This window comes from Fringilla coelebs (assembly GCF_963513975.1).
Source record: "Fringilla coelebs genome assembly, chromosome: 5".
Taxonomy (NCBI): domain Eukaryota; kingdom Metazoa; phylum Chordata; class Aves; order Passeriformes; family Fringillidae; genus Fringilla; species Fringilla coelebs.
Window position 1 is genome coordinate 10,121,765 of NC_140033.1, and position 19,899 is coordinate 10,141,663.

General features: G+C 34.5%; 1 protein-coding gene across 7 annotated transcripts in view; it reads left to right on the top strand.

The window, feature by feature from the left end:
• The window catches only part of CACNA2D1 (calcium voltage-gated channel auxiliary subunit alpha2delta 1), a 353,676-nt gene that overhangs the window by 241,372 nt on the left and 92,405 nt on the right, over positions 1–19,899 (top strand). For all 7 annotated transcript variants that reach the window (XM_084206726.1, XM_084206727.1, XM_084206730.1 and 4 more), the window contains exons 7-8: positions 6,254–6,385; positions 18,980–19,049. In XM_084206726.1, coding sequence (XP_084062852.1) covers positions 6,254–6,385; positions 18,980–19,049 — 202 coding nt within the window. The remainder of the gene's footprint in view (positions 1–6,253; positions 6,386–18,979; positions 19,050–19,899) is intronic.

The window sequence follows — 19,899 nt, forward strand, 5'->3', positions numbered from 1 at the left end:
GCTTCTAAACAGGCCTTTTCTTTATTTGTAACAAAGGGTGACATATCAGAGTAGGGCAGCTTTTTGCTTGCCAAATCCAATTCCTAATCTAGCTAGTTCATGTCATTCCTTTAATAAAATGATCAAGCTCAGTCTTAAAAGATCTGGGCTGCTTGCTGGTATCTCATAGCAAAAGACCATTTTAGGACACTCTGCTCTAAAAGAGAGCTTCTAACTGCCTTTTCTAATTTATTCTCAAGGACTTTCTTCCCATTTGCTGTGCCAGTGCCACCCTTACCCTTACATACCGTTTTTGAGGGTGGCCTTCCTTTCTGACTCATTTTTTAGGTTGTATCTCTGAACCTCTGTCTAAATTCAGAGGAAAGATTTTCTGTTCTTCACAGCCCATCTTAGTGGCCACGTTCAGCATTTTGTCCACTTGCAGTTCATCTCCTTGTCATGATGGATGAAACAAACTTACAGAATCCCAAGGAATATGATGAGTGGTCATTTCTTTATTGTACTATCACATCTCTGGTTTTGCTGGAGATGCATGTGCTTTCCAGTTTGCCATGGCTGGGGAGAGGAAAGAAGGAAATGTTAGTGGATGTTACGCATGTTGTAAGAAAAACTGTAAGAACTTTTTAAGAGGTGATCCACATAAAGCCAAACAGGATGGCATCAGTTCTGAATTAACTGTGTCCAGACTACAATTAAAACTTAATATGATGGAAAACAGCCAAATAGTTTAAAAAAAAGCAGAAAGGATGAAGTAAGAGAGCATTTTTGCTTGAGTTTGTCTGTTCCAAGTCCTTTTCCTTCTCACTTAAGCCAACTATTGCTTGGGATTTGCTTATCTTTTAAGGTGCTCTGGTAATTAGAAAGTTATTGAAGTGGTGGTACTGTGGCAGAATGATGACAGAATTTAATAAATTATTATAGAAGAGCATTTTCAGATAGTCTTTTGATTGGTTTTATTTGGTTTTGTTAACACCTAATTAAGTTTTTTTAGAGAGAGACGTCTTCATTAAAGATCAAGCATATCTCTGTAGTTACTTTAATTTGAATGTCACTAGGATATCCTTTGAAATGCTAACAAAAAATTAGAGCAAAGTAAAGGAAGAGCAGAGTTAATATATGAAATATGTTCATGGCTTTTGCTAATTATTCCCTTATATTTCCATAAAAATACAACATACCTAGCGGTTTGTATTTTTTCTGGTGGTTTGTTTTTGGGGGTTTTTTGGGTTTTTTTAAAGAAGGAATTATTTCCAAATAGTGACTCTACTTTCAAGTAATCTGTAAATTTAAAGTGTATAGTATAATTATTATCTTTCCAATAATAAAATAATAATAAATTTTATCAGGTTCTTAAACTGTGCATATCTCTACAAAATCTGAGAAGTCTTCTAGAACCACTCTAATGAACAGTATCTTTCACACATTTTGTCTTCTTGCCATCTTCCCAGAAAATATCCTTACAGCCCTATGTGGTTGACATTGGTATTATTCTATTCTGAAATAAATCCTGGCATATTTTGAGATAAGGGGAAGCAAGACAACAACGTGTAAGATGCACAAATACTCAAATGTTTTCAGCAACGGGTTGCAGTTTAGAATATGGGTGTCTTTTGTGTTTTTTGGAGATAAACAACTTGTGTACTAAAGGGTCTGTGTCTCTGCATTGTATTAACTCTTTTTTGTTGAATTATAATAGAAGTTTAATTCCATCTTCTGTTCTTGACATTTTTATTCTCATTTCCCTCTCCTGGCTGTTGCTTATTTTAATAAGATTTTACTGTGATTCTCTGGCTATCAGTGTATGGCAGCAAAGCCAGGCAGCAGACAACATATAGCATTGCCAATTAATTTATTTGATTTGGCACAGACACTGCAGTATTCTAGACTTCAGTGACTTCTTAATGGAATTATTTATAGAAGTGTCTGAGACATAATGTCAAATATCTAATGAGGCGTGGAGAAGTTGTTAATTAAAAAAAAAAAGTACATGACATTTTATCATTTATGCTTTAATTTTGAGCATAAACTATCTACTCTATAGAACTTGAAATTATTTGATTCAATGATTGCTCCATTTATTAAAAATTGTATTTTAATACTTTGGTTTTATTCACCATTAAATGCATATTATCCAAACATTTCTGATTATCCAGTAATTTAAAATTATGATATGTTGGGATATGGAAATGCTTCATTTCAAAGCAAGATTTTGTAACAAATTTGAAGAAATGTAATATGTGCAAGATCTAGAAAATCATTGCATAATGACCAGTCCAGTTGGAAATTCCGCTATATAACATTGGTTGTTTGTTAAATTCAAAGACCTATTTTTGCTTTTCCTCCCTTGCTTTCAGTGAAAAGGATACATTGCCTTGGTACTTGTTCTGATAAAATTTGAGAGTCTAAAAGAGAGGGTGGATACTACTCAGTTCCCTTATCTCTAAAAATTTTGCTATTGGCCTCCTTTACCTGTTTTCTAATCAGCTGTAAAGTTTCTTTGGATGACCGTTTTGAGTCTGACACGTTTCTATGGTTTTGTATAAAAAGCACAAATGTCTAAATTTAGGTTTCTAATGCCACTCAAAGGACCATTTACCTTGGAGAAAACATTCATTTTGGAGCCACTATAAATCTTTTCCTTTTTTTGCCTTTTTGCTATTGCAAGAGAGAAGAAGCTGGCTTATAACACACATCTAAATTCAAAGGGTTGAAGATCAAGTTACTACTAGAACAGTTCTTCAAATTATATTTGGGAATTATGTAGAAAATTCATGTGTTTGTGGGTATATGCATATATATGCATATACTAATAAAGACACACATGTGGATAAGCCAGTGCAAAAAATCCATTTTTAAAGTATCTCGAAATAAAATGTCTGTTCCTTCCTAGTCCCATGTAAGAGAAGATAGAAGTGCAACTTTCCAATGGCAGTGGAGACTGAATAAAATTCTGTGTAGTTTAACTTAAACATGAAGGAATATAATATTTTAAAAAGTTGTTTAAACACACAAGTCATAAAACAACTAGTTTATACCTTCAGTAGAGTTTCTCTATTATCTGATGAACATGACTACAGATGGAAGCATCTGTTTGCACATATATGCAAAAGCATACACTTGCAAAAGTATTGTCCCTCTTTGCCCACTTTTGAATACCATAATATGTGATTGAAAATATATATTTAAATCATAACAATTACTACACAGTGTTATCGTTGAAGAAATCAATGGGTCAACTTCATCAAGCAAGGTATGGAAGGGTAATACAGTCCAGACATTAAAAGAAGAATAATGAACTGCTAAGGAGCTCCCTTCTCTTCTCTCCAGTTTCTGTGTAGCTGCCACATCAGGGAAAAGCAGCTCACATATTTTCAGATATAGGAAGTACCTCTCAGGCTTTTTCAAATAAAGTTGTTCCCTGTCTTGCACACAGGCCAGAGCCTCTACATTGAATAAATCATCAGAAGCGTGTTCCATTTCTTTGCAAGAAGGTACAGCTGTGCTCCCTATTTTTTATTGATTGCATTTGTAGGGGCAAATTGAATCCATTCCTTGTCAAGGCCCCTAAACCTCATATCATAAAGAAGAAGGAAAAAATGAAAAGATGGATGGAGTTCAGTGAAATTAGCCACAAAGAATGATCTTTCATATTGTGTGATGATTAATTTTATTTCTTCATCTTATTTGTAGCATGTGAAAGGTAGCAGCTGATGTACTCTGAAGTAGTAATCTTCAAAGACTTCTTTTAAAAGAACTGAAAATAAGCTTTTTGAGGAGTTTTCTCCAACTAGATTTTCTGCCAATTATCAGTCAAGAGTTCTTTCCTGTATGTAAGTTAACTCAAAGAAAGACAAGTAGTTAAACAGACATATGACTGTAACACCTCTAAACATTTTATTTTAGTAAAATGCATTTTTTTTTCCAAACTGAAAATAAATTTTCACTGCATAGATGAGGTCAATATAAACTATCTCTCCAGTTAGGGTGTTCTGACAGGGGTTATGTTCTCTACAATGAGCTAGTGAAAGTACCCCAGCTTTAATTTTTATTTGCCAATTGAGAATCTGGGTATTTTATAAGGAATCATTTGAAGGGTAGTTTTTTTGCTGATTAGGACTGGGTTTGCTTGCTTTTCTTTGGAAAGTTTCAAATCCATTGCTCTAGGTTTTTAAAACCAGCAGGTCAAATGGGATCTAAGACATAATTGAACAGTAACCATTTAAAAATTATAATTAACATTTCATGGTGCCTCAGGGAATTTTTCTTCTTTACATAAACATATATTTATTTATAATTATCTACTTGACAAAAAGAGAGGTATATAATACAAGCTTATTGCTTACAGGAAATCGCAAGAGTTGGAAATTTAATTTGATATTTCTTCAGAAAGCTATCTCTTGAGAGAGTAATATCTTAAAACTACTCTGAAAAAACCAGATAAACCTTTCTGCAAAGTACATGGTGCAGCAATTTTCTCCTTAACCTTTGAAAACAAGCTTATAAAATTTAATGTTGTGATCTCATTTCTCTAGTACCTTTTAAGAGCCTTACTTTGAAAATGGGCTATAGACCGTTAACTTTCAATCCATCCTTATTTTTGCCTTTTTTATTGTAGTAGGTGGCTAGAATGTGGACCTATATACCAAATTTTGCTCTGTAATGCCACTCAGGTCCCTTAAATGTGAATTGGTTTTATTTCAGCTTGACTTGCTCATTTGCAAAAGATGAATTTCCTTTCCTGTGTGCAATACCATAACGTAAGCAGGATCTCTATGACAAGTGGCAGTTTTCATTGGATTTATACCTACATCTTTAGCTCTTTTCAAAGGTTTTTTTCCTCTAGGTTGCTTTCCACTCCTGGCTTGCTGATCTAGGTCCTTCAATTTAAGAAATATTGCTTACGATCCCAGTATGCAACACAAAAGAAAAAATTAGTGGCTAAACCATCAAAAGCCTTTGCTTTTCAAAAATAACTATGCATTTGAAATTACCTAAAATGGGTGGTGGGGGAAGGAGGAGAATTAATGAAATACTTACAACTGATGGAGGTGAAAAGCATGATTTACCATAAGGTGTTTTGTTTCACAATGCATTTTCATTGATCACTGAGTCTAGTCCATTGATTCTTTAGTGCAGCAATGTTGATCACTTAATGTTCAATTTAAAAGTTTCTCAATATAGGTCTTTCTCAAGAAGGTATAGAACATGTTTAAATATTCTATATTGGTTTCATTATATAAACTATTTCATTGATTAAAACAAGTATTAGTACAGGAGAACTTTATGAATGTAAGTTTCTGTGTAACTGGAAACATAGTGTTTAGCTGAAATGTGAAGTTTCTCGTATTTTAAGTTAATTGACCCAACTCATAAATGTTAACATTCACTTTGCTGTCCTTACTGTCAGAGCCCAGATCTATGAACATTAAGATATTTTTAGTGTGTGCTAATGAGCACTGCTGTTCATGCAGCCCCAGCTTTATACAACTTTGTACTCTACTGTGCAAATAATTCATCAATGTCTTTTTCCCATAAAATCCATTTTGAAAGGGAAATGTCTGTTAGGTTTATATTATACCTATTTTTGTTGGTGTCATTCTGCTCATTTTTATTGAAGTACACTGTAATTAGTCAGCATTTGTTTTTCTGTAAACAGACTTCTCTGTGGTTGGGAAGTGCAATTAGAGAGACATCTCAGAAAATAAGTATTTTTAGAAGATATTTTCTGTCGCAATACGACACGAAATGAACGACACTCAGATGCTGAGATGTCCAAGGCAAAAAAGGGCACATTTATTTCCAGACCTCAATATTTAAAGAATTCCAAAAGTGACCATGGATCAGAGGATGAAATTGCCACCTCTTCAACCACACTGGTCAAACCAACAGTCCATCAGTTCTCTCCTCCAGAAAGGAATGCAAAACAATTATTATTTACATGAAAGTATGTGAGAAACTCCAATAAAAAAATAGAATCAGAAGTCTTAGAAGAACTTTAGAATAACAGGGTGACAATTGTCTGTGCAAATAAACCAAGGATCATGGCATGCAAATAATGCGACAGGAAGAAGAGAGTGTGAGGAATTTAAAGAAAATGCCCATGGAAAAGAAGTGTTTTTTCTTAAAATTTAATTTCTGCATTAATTACATTAAATCTTATCACTTTCTCAATATTTCAGCTTGCTTTTTGCAGCCATTGCTTCCTATGTTAGGATGTGAATTTCTAATAACAGATTTGTTTTGTCTTTGACAGCAACGATCGTGTTAAATGAACTCAACTGGACGGCAGCGCTGGATGATGTGTTCAAGCGGAACCGGGAAGAGGACCCCACGTTATTATGGCAGGTTTTTGGGAGTGCCACTGGCCTGGCAAGGTATTACCCAGGTAACTGAACTGTCCTAGACTGTGGGGGTACCAGTTGTTGGTTTCTCTGGGTCTGGATTGAAGGCACTTGAGACAGTAATTCGTGTTTGGACTCAGGTGTTTATTATTTCTTATCAGTAAAACAGTCTCACTGCTGTGAGTTCGGCAGCTTTTCATTAGAAGGCACAAAATGGCCAACAATCTCTTGTTCCAAGGTCTTTTAAGACTAAAATATCCAATTAAGAACTGACACCTAGATTATTTGCCCAATAACTGATCCCACAGAGCTGCAATGCGGAATTTTCTGCCCAATTACAAAATGCCACCCAAACCCATGAAGAAGAAGGAAGAAGAAACATGAAGAAGAAACCCAGGATGACACCCTGTGCCCTCCACCTTGTTTCCATCCACAAGATACTAAAAATCCTAAAACCTCAATTTCTCACCAAGTGAAACACCTACACTGTTCTCTATAATCTATTTCACACTTTTGTGGATTTCAGTCTATCCTGAAGTCTAGAAAACTTTCTCCATGAATGAGGGTCAAAGTCAGTGCTCCCCTGGGAGTCAGGGCACCCCAGAGCAGACAGAGAAATATTCCCAGTGCCCTTGGTTTCCACACTAGAAAACTGTCCTATGACATGTATTGCATTGAAAATATTCTGAACTGTCTACGAGCAGTGAAATATAATTAAAACTTGCTTTTTTACATTGGCACTGTTTCTTTATATCAGAATTACACACTCAAGTACTGTGAAATTTTTCTGGCATAAAGCTAACGTGAGGGGGAAGGAACTGGGAGTGAAATATGTAACTAGTATTTTTTTTTTAAGTAAGAAGAACAGAAGATTATGTAATTTGAAAAGCAGAAGAGTTTAATTTAATTTTTTCTATTATTTTCTATATCTTGTGGGAATAATCACTCGAATATTTGCAGGTGAGATTTTTGTGCTTGTCTAGTTTTAAAGATAACAACCTGGAAAACAGACATATAGTCATGTTTAACATCAGTGAAAATGTGAGTACACCATGCTATGCTCATGTCTCTCAGAATCCACAACCTCTGACAGGAACATCTTTGCTATTAGAGCTAAGGTCAATTCTACTTGATTACTTCAACCAGCATCTGTTTCACCAAAGAATCTCATCACTTGATCGCACTAATTAATTTAAATTGGTGTATATTTTACTGAATTTGGATAATGAGTAGCCTGAGTTTGATTGTTGTTGTTTGCTGTGTAAAGGAAAGCGTTGTTTTACCGCAAGACCTGTGCCACTGCTGCTGCTGCTGTGGTTAAGTGATGCTCTTATCAATGCCTGACTAATGTGTCCACTACACACACAACAATTTGTGAAGCATGTTGACTCTTGCCTACAACTGCCTGAGGAAGAATTTTGAGAACCTTTCTCTTCTGTTCATACAAGATTGTTTGTGTTTCTGAGGGCGAAGGGGATTATTCTAAAGCTGTTATTGTATCATTAGCACAAGTGCTAGCACAGGCAGAGAAACTGCCTCAGGCGAGTTTACAGGAAGAATGTTTCCTAGCACTTGAATCCTGTTTGTTTTGTCATGCTGGATGATCATGAAATAAATACAGGGAGATGTTGCAGAAAAAAAAAATATTGAAAATTCATATTTATTATTTATTTTGTTTTCCAACTCTTCCAATGCTTTTGGGATCTATCATCATGTGTGGGGCCAGGACTTGTAATAGCTTACCATGTGATGTTTTTTTAGTACTGAAAAAGAATATTTCTTAAATATATCTCTCAGCCAATCTCTAGGAAATAATATTTCACTTGAAAATAAATCCCATATTTAAAATTACATTTAAAAATTTTAAAACACATTCTTATATTTAAGAATATATTTTTAAAATTACATTTAAAAATAAATTCTTATGTCTAGCTAACCTGTCTAATCCAGTTGTTCAGCAACACAACTTAGGAGCCTCAAAATCTCTATGTATTCTTCCTTAGAACAGCTGTATAAAATGGGAAAAGCTTGTCTCTGTTTTGTAGGTGCAAATGTTACTTATATATACTTCATCTAAATGCAATTTTAAATTTTGTGTGAAGCCCAGATACTCACACCTGCTATTTATTCCATAGCTAAGTATTTAACAGCTGTCCAATTCTGTCAGAACATAATTTCATAAATTCCTAAGTAATTCCCCAGTTCTTAAATGCTGGACATACATACACAGTGTAGAGCAGTCTGATACTCTGTAGGTTATATCTGTTTTGTGCATCTGCTTCCCATTGTAGCTCAAAATGAAAAGCCTTTTACATTTTAGGTTTGTATAATAGGTGTTTGTGCAAGGCTCTCCATTCCTCTTTTGTTGTAAAATATTCTCAGTTTGCTGACACAACAGATGTTCTAAAAATTAGTTCAGGTTTCATATACTGAAGTGGATGCTTTTCGCATTTGCATTTTGAAAATTATATAATAAATTTTAAAAAATTGCTTCATTATATTGGCCTTTGGAAAGCCTGTTTCAAAATGATGAATTTTTCCATGGTGAGGTTCTTGGAGTATTTTAGCAATGTTTAAGCCATTAACCATTTCATTCTCTCACTTTACTATCAATATTCTCATCAGTTTCAATGGCAGCATATTTTTGAAGAGATATGCTAAGCTCTGTTACTCTACTGGCCATCATCCATTTTGACAGAAGATGCCAAGAGCAATTTTGAGATTTCCATTAGCTACTCTATGAGCTCTGAAGAACTCAAAAGTAAACAGCAATTTAATAAAAGAACTCAAAGAAAAAGAGAATATCAAGTCCATGAAACTTTTAAGAAGGATGTAATATATGTTCATTCACATGTTTAAAGGCTCAAATCAGGAATTAGTCTTTCATACACTGTAAGACCAGCCCTCATAATCACAGGCCTCTACAATGAAAAGGAAATTCTGGAATAAAGACACCTTGTTCCCAGTGGAGGAAGGTTGAGTTTAGGGAATATTTAAACAACTTGACTCAAAGGAACACCAAGTAAGTTTCCCAGAGACAGTAAACTGGGAGGAGCTGTCAACTCCCTCAAGGGTAGAAAGGCCATTTTAATATAGAATAAAAGTTGCACAAAATTTGGATATTTTAGGATTTTTTTTTTTACATTTAATGATTCTTAACCACAGTTAAAATATGTCAAATTGTCGCAGCAAGTGAACAGACTGACTCATAAAATTGTCAATTCATTGAATTTATTTTAAAAATATGTGATAAATTTAATAATTTTAGGTAACTTAACTTTAAATAAATTTAATATTATTTAAAAATACTAGAAATTTCAGCCTTTTTCCTGCAAGCAGACAGTTTTCCATCATTGATGCATAACTCAAGAGTAAGAGCCAGTTTTCAAAAGAGCTTTGAAAGGAAGCTGAAATGGATTTTGTGGGACTCTTTTTCACAAACACTACTGAAATTCAGTCTTATGAAAACAGTAAACAAAACCAGAGGGGTTTCTTTAGGTAAAACTAGGAGTCATTAAGTTCAAAATTTGGATTCTCTCCGGTAGGACAAGAGAGCCCAAATTATTATAAATGTTGAATTGCTTTCTTCTTAGTAGCAGTAGACGTACATCTACCTGCCTAGTTATTTCACTTCATAAGTCTAATTCCAGAACCCTGTATTGGCTTATAAGATGTCATTTTAGGATGACTCTTGGCTAATTCTAGTCCAGAGAGAGGGTTTCAGTATTTTTTTATTCAAAATAAAAGCAGTAATCTAGCAGTGATTTATTAAGATCATTGAATTTAGCAATTCATTCAAATCCAATAGAAACTTTTTTCATTTTTTTATAAATATTTAATCTGTCACCTGTGGGCTTGCACATGTGGGGTTTTGTTGGTGCTGTGTGGACAGCATGGTATTTTAATATAAATCAGGTTTCAGATTTAATTTATAATTAACCACAGAGCACTGGAAAAATCTGTTGCTCGAAAAAAAATTAATTTAATTAAAGTAGTTTAATATGATTTTACAGATATTAAGTTACTTAAATTTTGTGAGGCATCTATCCAGGTAATTTGAATGCTAGGTTTTGGAAAGCAGCTATCTAAAACATAGATGGTGGTGGACTACTTGGAAGTGTAGATATAAGGTAACCAGTTCCTCTTTTAATCATGAAATTCTTTTTCATTATAGACATAATTAGGATTATAATTGTTAATCAATGTTTCATTAAAATACTGCAGTGGGAGGCATATTATTTTCACTGCAGCAATTACTAATTAAACAAACTTTAAAAACAACTTTGTATTTATGTGCCTTTTTCCAGATACCATCTCTCCCTTTGTTCATTTTGTTGGGTCTTTTTGGGGTATTTTTGTTTTGGTTTTTTTTGGACTGCAGACAGCAGACATTTTTTCGTAGTAAATATGATACAGGAGAGGCTTTCTAGCTACAGTAATGAATCTACTTCAGAAAAACTGGTTGCATAGGATTACTCAAATGAAAACACAGTCCTGATTTAGATGAATGTTTAGTAAAAAGCTGTTTGATCAGCAACACTGACTCAGCTCTGTTGGGAAAGTACTCTAAATAATAATTTTCCCAAGGGTTATACTAGAAAGGGTAATACTGATAGGGAGACTGATAGTACTGATAGTTTCAGATTTCAGCTAGTGGGTTACAAATATCCATAACAGTGGAATGATGATGGATGAGTAGGTTCAGCATCTTTTATGAGGAAATGCTGAACATAGGGACAGGATTTGGTCTGCAGTGATCAAAGGTGTGAAGGGTGAGAATGTGCCCCACTTGGTCAGAATCCAAAAGGTTGAGTCAATTCATAACAAAAATAAAACTGAGAAAGAAATGCTATCCTGTTCCCAGCTGTCCCAAATCTTCCCAATTCTACCTGGAAATTTAACAAGGGACTGTAGGAAGTTCAGCTGAAAGTTTGTGTTCACAATATGGTAATTCTGGCAAAATGTTTGTCTTCCAGTCTCCCAGGCTTCTGCAGAGATCTGTGACTTCTCTCTGTTGTCTCTGTGAATCTTTTTGTTGGGGGTCTTTCACAGAGGAGAAAGCAGAGTCCAGCCTGCAGCTCCACACCCTCTCTTACCACATCACCTAGACACACAAACCTGTCCTCTTCATTTGGCCTTACCTGTATTACCTGCATTACAGAAGAATTCTTCCTTTAAGTAAGAATAATGATCCTGCCCTAATCATTTATACATGTGGTTAGTAAATTCATCAGCTCCCTCAGCTTAAAGATGTACCTATGTTATTAAACAGGGTAAGTCAGAGTTTAATTGGAATCCTTTAGAGAGTCCCATGGTGTGACAGAAGGGACAGGATGTGCTGCCAGCTTTTCCCAATGGACAGCACTGAATGCTGTTTTCTTTCCTAAATAATACAAAGTTTTCCAGTTTTGTTCCAGGAGACTTTACATTCTTGGAGACACCTGGATTATTTTGTGCTGTACTGTGTGTCATATATATATATATGCTGCATGGCATAGAAACACAAGTTTTCATCTGCAAACACTTCTGGTTAAAAAAAAATAATAAAAATATCATTTTGTTCTCATTTTGCAGATAAAAGAAACAGGTATAGAGAGATAAAATGGCTTCTTCAGTGATCCTCTGAAGGTTAGGTATTCAAGCCAGGGGTATGCATAGCAGCAATTCTTTTAGGATTGAGTGTGCATTTAAGTTAACTCATATTTAAATTCAGTTTAAGTATCAGCAGGTCTGGTAATCTGGATGTTTGTCATATCAGTACTGAAGAGTACAGTGAAAAGAACTGTTGCATTCTTCCCTTTCTTAACCTTAGACTTGCCTTCTACTTAGTCTTCCTTTGTTTATCTATGTAATAAGTAGGTATAGTTTGATGGGAATTTTAATGAATTAGAAAATATCTCTTTGCTTTTCTCATGCCAGCATTTTACTAGGGCGTTCCTATGGAATTTGAGCTTATGAAGTATTAAATGGAAAAATGCACACATAAAGAAAGCAGCACTCCAGTGATGATTTTCCAGAAAAATAATCTTATCCTTAAAGTCTTCAAAATTTTGGATTAAAAATATAGTTAGAACAGAGCTATCTGAATAAGGATTTTTCTCTTATCCTTCATTAAAAAAACAACCAACAAACCAAAAAAATCCCAAAAAAAGACCAAACCCAAAAAAACCCAAAAAACCAACCCGTAACCTGTTTCCAGATGTTAGTGAATTGAGTTTCACTTAACTACTAGGGCATTCCCTTCTTAGACAAATTAATAATAGAAGAGCTTTAAAAATCAATTTCTAATAAAATAAAATGGTATCTCTCAAAATGAAGAACTTGCTGTGCACAGCTGCTCTTGTGTTAGCAATTAATGGCAAGCAATAGTGTTGTGGCCGTGATATTGAACTCTCCAGAGAAAGTAATTACTGAGGCAGATGCTAACAGACTGGAAAGCCTAAAAAATCCATAGAAAATGAATCAAAAGCCTTGCAAAACTGAGAATGTCACTTTTTTTTTTTTTTTTTTTTTGCAAAAGGTTTTATATTTTATAGCTGTTAGTTTCCTGTTAACAGCTCAACATTTAAAGGAGCCTTTAAAGTAGACAAACAAAGGAAAACCACAAACACTTTTCTGGTAATGCAGTTTATAAATTATCAATTAGTGCAATTAGTGTGTGTGAGGCAGATACTTCTACTTTTTCATAGAAATAAGCCTTTGAGTGTTGTTCACATTTTTTTTTCTTTTTCCTTTAAATCTGGGAGGAACAGGAACTGACATGATTTGGATCTGACCATACTCATCATAGAGTTTTTGATGAAAAATGCCTTTAAGATCATCAAGTGTAGCCATCAGCCCAGAGCCACCATTACCTTTATCACTAAACCATGTTCTCAAATGCCACATCCACACATTTTTTTAACTTCCAGGGATGGTGACTGCCACTTCTCTGCACTACATGTATCGATGCTTCGCAACCCTTTCTGGCAAGAAATTTTTACTGATATCCCATCTAAATCTCCCCTAGCACAACTTGAAGCTGTTTCCTCTCATCCTGGTCCCTTGTTACTTGAGAGAGGAGATTGACACCCACCTCACTACAAGCTCATTTCATAATATGAGAAATCTTACAGCAAGTTCAGTTACGGCTCATTTTTCAAAACTGACGTGCTGAATTTTGCGGTTACACAGGCAGACCCACCGAGTTACAGGATAACCTGCTATTTCTAGTGAGTTAATGAAATTACATACTGCAGCTCACCATGCCTTCATGCTGAAATTCATGACATCTTTGTGTCTTTATGATATAGATTAAAGTCTCCTGAATGTGCTTTTATAGGAGAAAAAACTAAAACCACTATACAGCCAACAAAACAGCTTGTTGCTTCTTCTTCTCCTCAAGTTTGGTTACTCCAGCCCTCTTTGGGGACAGGGTCGCTAGTCCAGGTGAAACTAATGCAAGCAAAACATTTAGGATAAAATTCAGTTTATACATGCAGAAAGAGAAATGTTTGCCTCTTAAATAAGATGACAGAAAGAGGTTCATTTGAAGTGGCAGACTGCAGCATGTATTGCACATTCTAATCTATTTTGGCTGTTTTGGTACATAGGGATCAAAAATCAATGTATTTGCTTGTGTATGGACTATTCCCATATCAAATCATTGCTTAACTGATTTGTGATAGAACTGAGTGCAGTATTGTCCATAACATAGTCACCCATTATCACATGGGTAATACATTCTAAAAAACCTCATGGTTATTGTCTTCTCTTTTCTGTATTGTGATGATGCTGTGAAAATTACTGAAGATATTGCACAGTCCTGTCTATGTTGGATAGATTTTACCTGAACACATTTTAAGGTCTTGGCAATTTGAGTCACTAAGAAAAGAAAATCCCAAGGGAATGGCTACATATAGTCCTGACTGAACATCTGGTGTGGGAGCACAGAGCTGGTCAATAACAATCTCTCTCTTGGGAGGATGGTACCAACCAGAATTAATCCCAGGCATCATTATGGTACAGATATCCTGAATACTAATTATAGCAGTTGAAAACACCTTATGATCATTAATGTTAGGGGCTTTTAAAGTTATGGCTGCTTCTTATTTTTAGATACCATGTCTCAGCTTTTTCTGAAAAACAGATAAGGAATTCTTCAAAAGTGCTGCTGCTACACTGAAATGCAAGTGACTTCTTTCTGAGTAGAAAATTGAGGAATATCACATTTCTCAAATAGTCTGGGCTATCACATATCTGAAATAAGTTTTTTCACATAAGTTCACTAAAAGAATTATGAAATATCAACAAAGTATATGCTGTAACTTATACCTCTGCTCCATCTGAGGAAGATTTTGCTGAATCTGGCTCAGAGGATTGAATAATCTGTGGTTTTGATTGTTTTGAATATCCACATGAATATTAATTTGAGAGATTGCAGAATAAAATTTGGAGTTTGAGTCAAAATAAAATGATGTAGTCTGAGATTTGATAATTGGTGGTTTTTACCTATCTTGATATCAGCTTTTAGCCTTTTTTCTCAAATGTGTTAATAATGTAAAGCTGTTAATAATTCATCTCTGCCTCTCTGTTCCTTGCACATGCATACCTAACCAGTAGAACAGGGCAGAACTTTCAGGAGATTTTCTCTCATGACACTCACCTACGCCTCTGGAATCATCTCATGAATTCAGAATGGGAGGTTGTAGCCAAGGTCTTCCTTTCCTAACAAATATTTTCATTTAGGCTCTACCTTGTGACAGTCTCTATAGTGCATTAATTGGTTCTGCTTGTAACCAACAAACCTGAGGATTTCTACTCTAAATGTGCAGAAATATCAGAAAAACATGGCTTGCTCTCACTTGAATTATATCCAGTCCTTGAATCTCAATAATGCAAACAGAAGTGGGAAGGAAATCAAACCCAATGAATAATTTATAATGTATCAAATCTATCCACATGCCAAACAGGAAAATCATCAAAAGGGAACATGAGTAAAGCCTAATGTATGCACCAGAGAACTGTGAAGTGTTGACATAGTTTAAAGGTACTCATATGCAACAATGAACTGTGGTGGGGCTGATTTCTTGAAGATATTGGTGAACCGGGTTCCAAACAACCTTATAAAAATGTATTAAGCAATAGGTTATATAAATAAAACAGTAAATCTCAAAATCCTTGATCAATTTAAGTTTTTGAGGGGAAATTGTAATAATATTTTTTGTGTTTTTTATTTTGCTTTTAAGACCACATAATGGCTTTTGTCAGTAAAATATAAGCCAGTTTTCCCAAATGGCTTTATAGTGTGTTCTGTATATGGACCAAAAAAGCAACACATCTCTCTCATTGGTCTCCATCCCTCCTAATTATTTCCTGTATAATTATTAATGCATACTTACTTATTTTCACATAGAAAGTATTTATCATCTTTTAAAAAGGCTGTTTTAAAAATATTAAATCAGGATAAGTTAAAATTGATCAAATATATGGAGATCAAATATTCCAAGGCAATTTCAGTTTCCTATTAAAAACAATTTCATCAATATCAATAAATACTCAGAATATTACTAAAACCAGTGAACACATTTAAGGCCATTCAAAGCCATCTAAAATGAAAAGTGTTATTCCAGATAGAGACTAGGAGGAATGGGTAATTTAGTCATGTTAATTCTTGAGGTTTGAGAGGGAATTAAGCATTTTGCTGTGAATGAAATTTCAGATACTAAGGGCTGAGTCCTTATTTATGTTGTGCAGAGCCAGAGCTTTGCAGAGACTTTCTACTATATTGTGTAAATTGTTGTAGTAACCATCAGAAAGATCAATAGAACAAGTTTTCTCATTATACGTTATATATCTTAATTAGTGTATGACCCAGAGCCATTAATATCCTGTGATAAATCGTGCAGTCATTGAAACTTAAGCTTGTAGAAGCTTTTTACATATTTTTTTCTGGAAAGAAAATAATGTATTTATTAGGAAAACAAAACTTATTGACCCGTGGCACAGGAAATAGTGATTTAACAGCATGGTAATAAATAATGTTTTTAAAGACCTTCTCCAGATCTCCCTGAAGCTGCTGACAGTCATTCCAGGACTGTGTGCACTGCAAGAGCCATGCTAATGAGCAAAAAGTAGAATTTAGTTGTTGTGTTCACCACTCTGTCTATCTACCCAAAACAAGAGCTGTGTTACCATTCACAATGTCATTTATAATCTCCAGAAGAGAAGGAGCAGATAGCTGTAAGTGGCGTGCTGAGTGGCTTCTGCTCTGTTTATTTTGTGTGTAATTATGCTGTTATTAGAGTTCATAGCCTAGTTCTTGTCCATGGCTTCCTTTCCATTGTTCTTTTTAACCTGCTAATATAGATGTATTCAAAAAGAGGCAGTTTGGGCCTCACTGCAATCCAGGCTATTCCTGAAAATCTGTGATAGAACTGAGTCCAGGCTTGGCAGCTCAAGGTTTAACCGAAGGAATTCTGCTGTAGATCAGTTTGGAAAAATTGTCTTTGCATCCTTAATTTTACTGTCTTAACCAGAAGTTTTGAGCATCCTCTCGATATTTAAAAAACAAAACCAAAGAAAAGGAATTTTTAAATGTGTTCAGATGTTTATTCCAGGTAAAAAAACCCTCAAGTGTTGTTATACAATCATTAGGTGCTTTTAGAAATACTAGGGAAAGTTTCAGGCAATTCAAGTTTTGCTCTTAGGTATTCAAGTCGGTATAAATTCTGCTTCTTGATGTTTCTGAAAGGTTTGCCACATGCTGTTTGGTCTAAAGGCCCTGGTACTGAAGGGCTTTGTTGAGAGAACTGGTGTTGGCCTTAAGGATGGGATGTGCTTACCTCTGAGGTGATGTTACATTAACATGTATTTGCAGCATTAACATGTATTTTGCAGAGAAAAGTAGCTGAATTATTTCTCATGGTCTTCTGTTGCACAGCTAAAATGAAATCTTAACCCATATTTCTGTAAATGTTAGTTTAGAGTTAGAAAAATTACCCTGTAGTTTAAAGTAGGATATGAAGATTGTGATGTCAGATGAATTCTAGCTAAATGTTCCTGTGATGGTTTTCAGTAGATAATTTATGTTAGCCAAAGGGCCATTTTGTCATTCTGCCTGTAGAAAATTTGTTCAGTTTTAAATTATTACCTCTGTCAGCATTCACTGTCACAGCAGTATATGAGGATGATGTTAGAAATGCCCTTCTTCAGCCCCTCCCTTCAAATTCTCTTTGAACCACCATCCTTTTGCTCTACAAAATGCACTTAAGAAGTAAAACTTATCTTTCGTGTGAAATAAAATAACATTGCCAGTTTAAATTGAATTTTCTCTGTTGTTTGGAAATAAATCCAGGTCATAAATTTAGATAATTCTCTGTTTATGAAGGCTGTCCAAGATATGTGTCAATTAAGAGGAACATATTTGGTAGGGCACAGCCTTTTTACTGAATGTCACGGAAATGACTGGAAGTTTTGGCAAAGATACGGCACCCTTAGTCAGTACCTTGTTTTATTTTTGCTATTTTACCTAAACCACTCATAATAAAAACTGAAATGAACACATTCCATGAAGATTTTGTAAGTCTCAGGGAATGTATCTGAAAGATGGATTTTCAGATGGAATTTCTATGGAAAGGATAGCCTGGACAGAGACAAAAAAATCTGTCATTGAACATGTGCTAACTTTGTAGATTCATAAAATACTGGTGAATTTAACCTGTGCATGTCTAAGTAATGATACATAAGTTAGAATTTTAACATATATCTGTCTTAAAAAATCAGATTCCCTCCTTTCTGAAAATTTCCATGACTTTTATCCTGTCAGGTCCCAAAGGACCTGTCAGGTGGTCTAGTCTGAAATCATAGACAATACTGGTATAGGTTTTGGGGTTCTTCTGGTGTGCAACAATACACAGTGTTCTCTGTGGCTGCTAGATGTGTACTGCTAAATGTGAGTTACAGTCAGCCTAAAGGTTCAGGAAGTGATGGGCCAGATCATGGTTTGGTCTCTGAGTAAGGTGCTCATTTTGTAAAATCAAAAATAGGCAGCTGCTCAAAGCTGATGGCTTCCTTTATATTCATGGGTGAAGATATAAATCTTCCATTTTGTCTTAGGTGTATTATTTTTCAGGAATAATCCTGGAGCTGCCCATATATTTCTTTATTTCCTAGGCAGAAATATGATTGATGTCAGGAAATAGCACCCCCCAAGGCTTTTGGCATACAGTGAGAGAACAAATTGTGGAACATTATCTCATTCCCTGTAGCTTTTCACATTTTTATTTGTGTTCATTAAGCTGTCACATGGTTTTGAAAGGGTCATTTTATTTTCCAGTAAGGAAATAATTCCCACCTTTGATGAAAATTAGGGTAAAGCCTGAAATAAACAATTGAAAAAGGTCATAATTTTTAACACATACACATATACCTACACATGCACATATACATACACACATACATAGTTTTATTGTGGCAATGTGTATAAGGATGTCTAAGTATTTCAACAACATATAAAACAAATACAGACTCTTTTTTATCCATATGAAATGTTGATATTTATAAAGTGCAAAGTCTGTGATACTGGTTCATGACATTGTTGTAAATAAAATACATGAGATAAAGTTTTATATTATTCCATAATTTTTTTTTCTTTTTAGCTTCCCCATGGGTAGATAAAAGTCGAACTCCTAACAAAATAGATCTGTATGATGTACGCAGAAGACCATGGTAAGCTGTCTTTATAAAAGTTTAGTGTGCATACATATATATATAAATACTAAATTTATATACTATATATATACTGTATTTCTAGATATTACCGTAAAAATATTTTTCTGCATGTTTGTAATTGTACTTATTTTAGATATTGTTATTTTCTTTTTAAAACTCGTTAGTTTTTCTAAATAAAAAAATTTTGAATTATACTCCTTATGCAATAGGAGTTATGCAATATCCCCTATAGTTGTTTTTCTGTTGGATTACACAGACTTTTCATAGGAAGATAACTATCAAATAGGTGTAAGACAGTTAAAAACTGATTTTGTACCAAAATCAATTATAATCTTGAATATTAGACTGAACCATTCTTCCAGATTTTTGGAAATATTTAAAAATATGCCTCAGTGGTTTTGACCATCAATAAAATCATTAGATGTGTAAAAGATGGGAGAGAGGTGGAATTACTTCTCATGATTTTTTTATGTAAGCCTCTCAAGACATAAAGCACACTGATACTTGGATATAGTTGGACGTATTTTTTTCAAAGGACTAAATATTTCTGCCTAAGCTGGACTGAGTAATAATTCGTCTGTCATCAAGATCTGTAGCTATGAAACAGCATTCCTGTTTTTCAGTTATGTGAAAGCAGTGAATTTTGATTAGTGTATTCTATGTCCCGACTACCCTAATGTGGTTTAGACTTAGATTTACCTAGGAGACTCAGCCAGAGAGGAAATAACAACACATGGGTTAAAAAACAACATGTGGGTTTTGTACTAGATACAAAAGGAAGATTTTGTTGGTTCAGCTACTTTGAGTTTAGAGATCCCAGAGTGTCTTCCATTGCACACAAAAAAAA